General features: G+C 35.6%; 2 protein-coding genes across 2 annotated transcripts; both read right to left on the reverse strand.

Annotated features, from left to right (window-relative positions):
* Window positions 1-2933: 2933 nt before the first annotated feature.
* Window positions 2934-5204, reverse strand: LOC146955226 (uncharacterized). The gene has a single exon (XM_085748044.1). The coding sequence runs from the start codon at window positions 5202-5204 to the stop codon at window positions 2934-2936; it is 2271 nt and encodes a 756-aa protein (XP_085604170.1).
* A 102-nt stretch (window positions 5205-5306) lies between these two features.
* Window positions 5307-5909, reverse strand: LOC146955227 (uncharacterized). Its single transcript, XM_085748050.1, has one exon. The coding sequence runs from the start codon at window positions 5907-5909 to the stop codon at window positions 5307-5309; it is 603 nt and encodes a 200-aa protein (XP_085604176.1).
* Between the last annotated feature and the right edge of the window lie 684 nt (window positions 5910-6593).

A 6593-nucleotide genomic window follows, 5' to 3' on the forward strand; every position in this document is an offset into this window, starting at 1 on the left:
AGTATGTTTGAACTTTTTGTACACAAATACTAATGGAAGAACGATTAGCACACATCTATGAACATTACACAAATACAGGCATCAAACCAGCACTAACATGTTGACATCGTCAATAATCTAAGAAAATAAAATATTTGAATCCACTTACCTTGTTACACTTGAGACTATGATTTTCATCTAATTGATTTTTACTATATCATATCTTCGTGATTGAAAATATGATCGTGATTTAAAATATGCTACCTAACAACTGGAAGAGGAAAAAAAATGGTGTTAAAGCTTGGAAGAAACGTATGGAAAAGAAGAAGGATAAAAAAATATGTTCATTTTTTCAGGTTTGACTATGAAACAAATTAAAAAAATGTAATGAAAGTTAATAGCATTTACACGCCATTAAACCATCCATTTTTTAGTCAACATTTACGTTTTAATCACATAAAAATAAGAAGGAATATTCTTTGATGAGAGAGATGAAAAATGCTAGATGAATAACATTAAATGCTAGATGAAAAATATGATGCCAAGTGTACTATGGCTCATAGATGTATCCTTTTGTATTATATAGAGATTTTTTTTTGTTGCATTTACTATTATTTTGTTGCATACATTGATATACCATAAAAAAACTTGTAATATTCGGAAAAAAAAAAGAAAAGAATATTGTAGATAAATGCTAATTTTTTTTTACATCATGTTCCTTTTTAAAGTGTTTGAATCTGTTTGGCTTGGAAATTATCATTGACATATGTTAACATTTGAATGACTTATAATATAAGTGATGACACATATAAAGTAGTACAAATGTCTTTTTCAATTATTCATAACACATTCATAATAATATCCTTCATTTATTTGGTCAAACAAATATCTTCCATATTTATCTTGCATGATTGATGCATTTATGTGTATCATTAATCATTTAGTAACAAAAGACATTTATCTTGCATGATTGATACATTTATGTGTATCATTTATCTTGTTATTCATAGACTTGTTTAAAACTATAGTGGAAAAAATCTAATATGTTTTTTTGTTGTTGGGGTTAACCCTCCGGTCCCAGAGGAAAAGGACCCGGGTAATTCGAGCAAAGAGGAAATTAAAGTCTTAACAAAAATTATTTTTCTTGAATAATTCATCTTTTAGTAGAACTCATTAACCACTTTGAGTCCAATTAATTGTTTTAAATTTACAATTGCTTAAAACAATATTGGAGTTTTCTAAAAATGGTTGTTTTTTTGTACTTGTATAAATAACAAATGATCAAGTTTATCAAAGCCTCATTCTTTAAAAAAAAAAGTTTATCAAAGCCTCCAAATAGATTGTTTAAGATCGAAAATAATGTTGTGATGAAAAAACTAATCCGAACAAAATAAAAGTATTATACATATAAATGACATAATAAGAAACACCAAATATCTGAACTGAAATATCTGAAGGTACACTATTCACTCCGCATAATTTTATTTGTGTTAAACTAAAATTTTTGTTTGTAGTCATGTTTCGTTGTTTGATAAGATCCAAGATTTGTAGCACAACACCAAAGTAGATCTTTCCTTCCTTCAAATCCTTCTTAAATTTATAGATCATATTTCTTCATACAATAGCGTGAATTTTGTTACCCTGAAAATGTAAATAGTTAATTAGAAGAAGAAAAAAAAAGGGACTGGATAAAAAAAATGAAGGAAAACTAAATACAGAATTTTCACACCTACATGCTATAACAAAAAGCACATAAATACAACCACAATGAAAAACAATCATAAAAAGTATACTCGAAACCTAAATTATGGACACAAAATGTCTTTTATTTTATGAGAGGAAGATGGTAGATGAAGATAATGAAAAACAAATTGTCTATATATAGGAAAAAAATCATGTCAAGATCAATTTTGATTGGCTCATAAAATATAAATGAGTCATGATCTATTTTGATTGGTTAAGAAAAAAAATTATGAGTCATGATATGAAGATAATGAAAAACAAATTGTCTATATATAGAAAATCATGTCAAGATCAATTTTGATTGGCTCATAAAATATAAATGAGTCATGATCTATTTTGATTGGTTAAGAAAAAAAATTATGAGTCATGATCCATTCTAATTGGTTGATAAAAATATTAAATGCAATGGATACATAATACATAATACATAATTAAGTCAACTTTCTTGATCAAAGGTCTAATGCATTGCAAAAAATTTGTTTGAGGAGCATTAAATGGTAGAAGCAAAATGAGGCGCCACGTGTACTTATGTTCATAGATGTATCCTTTTGTATTATATAAAGATAAAGATGCGTTAGTTAAGTAACGTTGCGTAAGTTAAGATGCGCAAGTGTAAAACTCTACGTGAGTTAACTCACGCATAGGCATGTATGAAAAAAAACTGCGTGAGTTAACTCACGCATAGTATTACACTTGCGCGAGTTAACTCACGCACTACTGATATATCAGTACATCATTAAATGTTGTACTGATGTGCATTGAATGCAGTTTGAGTCCAAACCCTAAAATGCTCGTAATTGAACCTAATTACCTCAGTTTAACAATATTATTGGATAATACGACTTGGTGCATCAAAATTACACCAAAACATCGTTTTTTTTCACAATCACATAATCACACATAATGATCCAAACGGTCCAAATTACACAAATTAGCCGGTAATGACCCGTAATCATTTAAACACACTTAATGACACGTAAACGATCCAAATTACAAATAATTAGAGACAAAGTAAGTAATGCAAGCAATAATTGGTGTGACATAACCGGCCACCAAAAAAAAAATTCATTTCATTTAATATAAATATAATATTAGTTACATATTGGCCACAAATATACAAATTACATAACCGGCCACCAAAAAATATGTCGGGGTGTAATACCACCAAAAAATAGGACGAACACCAACCGACCTATAACTTTCCTAACCTATTATAACCTATCTAAGAGGTCTAGTGATATTCCTAAATTGTCGTCCTCTTCCATGTCCTCCGTCCATTCAAATTCTTTTTCCTTTTTTTGCGGGGTGGGAGTATCACCACAAACAATTGGATTGTGCTCATTTGTTGGTTTCTTTGGCGGCTTAGGCTCCTTAGACATGAGTTCATTGAAAGCGTTTTGTCTATCCAAAAATGCAAAATGCCAATTCTTCGCCTCACCAATCTTGTTGTTCATCCACTCCTTACAACTCGGTGGTAACGGACAACCTTCCTTCAAAATCACATGAAGATAGTGATCGGGAATTAAGCAAAGACACATGATGTTGGAATGTGGATTAAGTGGAGGAGCACTTCGGATTGGGAAATATGTCTCACATACACCACCCGTTGTTTCGGACAAAGTCAATAGAACAACAGGTCTTTTGTAGCAAGAAGCAATAATGTGACCCATATCCGGAGTGGTCATCCACTTATCTGGAGGCGCAACACCAATTGTACGTTTTGGAGGGTATAAACCATTCAAGATTATGTTATAACGCTCCTCCGTGTCATATATCGGCATGTAGTCACTCTTATGATTTCTCAACTCTTGAATAAGTGCATGACGAATCAATACATGATCTTCCTCATCCATCCCCAAGTGCCTAGCTATCACCCGGAATCCACAATGACCATCCCCTTTAACATTCACAATTTCTTCAACAAAAGGCCTCATGATATTTGGAATTTGTGAAATGTATGGGATATTCCAAAACGGTTTTGAAGTGGAGGATGAAGCTTGTGAGCGGGAGTAAGTGCCAAGGCGTGCACCTTTCCTCTTTGGAAGTGACCTCTTTGGTTGTGAAGGTTGACTATCCGGATTTTGAGAATCAATGGTCTCCCACCTAGAGGGGATTCGACCCGTTGATGACACTTTGAGTGTAGTCCTCTTCCTTTTAAGTGCTCCCTTGGTTACCACCTTTTTCAAAGGCGGAGACAAAAATGTGGTTTCCGGAAATGCAATTTGACGCATCATCTCTTTGATGTGGAGCTTCATATTGTAAGGGCTTTTCTTGAGAAGTTCTTGAATGCCATTCCACTCCTCCATCACGGAAAAGTCATCATCAATCTTCTCTCCTTGTACACACAACCTTTTCCAATGAGGGTATATATCATCCAAGACAAGAGGCAATTTTTGCTTGCTCTTCATGGCAATAATACACGCACAAGGTAACTCGTAGGATGTCATTTGAACACAACCACAATCTTCCTCACCAAATACGAATGTCTTGGAGCATTTCAATTCATCATAGATAAATCTCAATGCTTTTCTAGAAACATAACCCTCCAATTCTTTCATCATCTTGATCTTTTTGTATTTGTGCTCAAACACCGTTTTGTTCCTCCCGAAACTACCTTGTATTTCACCAAATTGCACCGCCAACATCTTGTGGATTTCATCCCAACATGATGCCAAATCACCCACGCTACTCCTCAAATATTTTTTCAAAACACCATGAGCGAATTCAACTATGTTGGTGGTTCTACACCCTAGATGCAAGACTTTATCCGTCCATGCCCTCACAAATTTCTCCTTAAGGTTCAAAACCGTTTCTTCGACATATTTAATGAATTCCAGAAATGGCATGCATACCTCTTTGAATTTCAACAAATTAATTGGATATGATTCCTCCGTGGGAGATTCAACCAACTCTCTCCAAGCATTCACCACTTTCTCAACAACATCGCTATTCTTCATCTTGTTCTTCTTCAATTCTTTCTTGTCTAGTTTTGTACCCTTAGGAGGCTTTGGCACCACTTTACAATCCGTGATGCACTTGGACCTTACATTCTTCCCAATATGAAAATAACAAAGCATGGTGTATGTTTCAGGGAAAACTGTGCCAACGGCCTTCATCAAAGCACCATCCCTATCGGTGACAATCACCTTAGGTATGTTGTCATTTGAGTACAAGAGACCTTTCAACATCGTAAGTGCCCAATCAAAGTTATCCTCTAGTTCAAAGTGAAGAAAGGCGAAACCAACGGAATACGTCATTCTTGTAGAGGTGCAACCAACTATCTCAAACAAAGGCATTCGGTAGTTGTTGGTTTTGTATGTAGAGTCCATGACCAAAACGGTCGGAAAGGTGTTGAGCAATTTAATTGACTCCGGATGAGCAAAAAAGATGTCTTCAAGAGTGGATTCCTCACTATTGCATCTTGTGTAATAGACGTACTTATGCTCCACCAACTTCGAAATCAAGAATTGCAACTCCGTCATGTCACCTCTTTCCCCCTTGCGCCATCTTGTTCTCACATTGTACACTTGCTTGATTGTTGTCACACTTTCATTGTTGTTTTCCTTCAAATTGGTGAGAATATTTCAAGGCACCGTCAAGCTCTTTGTCATTTCAATAACTTTTTTCTTCTCCTCCGCACGAAGTCTACCCGCAATTAGGTGTCCTTGTAACTTTCCCACCTCCAAGTCATGGTTGTGCATTCCACAAAGCATTGCAAGCCACCAATCATTTGTATCTTTATCAAAGAAACCTTTCAACCTAAACGGACAATTACATTTCCTTGAGCCAATGCCTTCAAGGGTCGGTTTCTTCCTTGTCTTAGGTGGCTTGTATACCCCACTCCTTTCACATTGCATCGTCAAATACAACCTTTTTATAACGGATTTATCTATACAAACACCAAATCCGGCCATCACCCCTTGTCCGCGAACCCAAGTAAGTAACTCTTCTCGCTCTCTCCATCTTGCATTTGTTGTAAAAAATGAGGCGGTGTCACGAGCTTCACAAATAACACCGGTAGGTACCGGATTAGGTTCTTGAATTTTACCAATTCGAGCTTGAATTGGAATTTGGACTTTAAATGGTTTGAAATTAAAGCTTGGTTTGACATCGCCGGAACCTTCACCGGAACCTTCTTTTTTGGCCGGTTTCGGTTCAACGCCATCATCCGCGACTTTGTCAACCATCTCCCTAAATATCTATTGAATAAAAAAAATTACAAAGGAAGAAAAAATAAATTACTTGCGGAACAAGCTAACCAAGAACAAAGTGGCGCAAAAAATTCAAAAAAACATGACTGCACAGTGGCGTGACTTAAGTCACGCAGCACTAATACACTTGCGACAGTTAAGTCGCGCAGCCAAGCTAACTTGCGCAAGTTAACTTGCGTACCTAACCCTAGTGCCTACGAAAACCAGACGAACCTAGCAGGAAAACCAGCAAAATGAGATGAGTTTAGATGGTACAATACCTGATATTTGATGCTTGATGAGCGTAGAAACTTGCTTTCTGACGATTTGCAATGATTTGGGATGATGATTTTGACCCAAAAAATCTCACTTTTTGGGTTTTTGAAGGTGGAGGGAAAGAAAATGGTGGTTGGAGTTCGGACTGATGGGTTTTGTTCAAAAATAGGAACACTGCGTGAGTTAACTTACGCAGCATGAGTTAACTTGCGTAGCGCATGTTAACTTGCGCAAGGGCAAAATTGGCATGGCTGCAGGGTGCGAGCAAAACGTGCTGGGTGGAGAGCAAAATTCTAACCAAAATGGCAAATGCACTTTACATCATAACACCCCAAGGACTCTAAATCGTTGGACCAAACTCCAACTAAATTTTGCGCTTCTCACCGGATTCGTTAGAGTCAATTA

Source organism: Medicago sativa, chromosome 1, assembly GCF_051527215.1.
Source record: "Medicago sativa cultivar Bolivia chromosome 1, Bolivia_mono, whole genome shotgun sequence".
In the NCBI taxonomy this organism is placed as follows: Eukaryota; Viridiplantae; Streptophyta; class Magnoliopsida; order Fabales; family Fabaceae; genus Medicago; species Medicago sativa.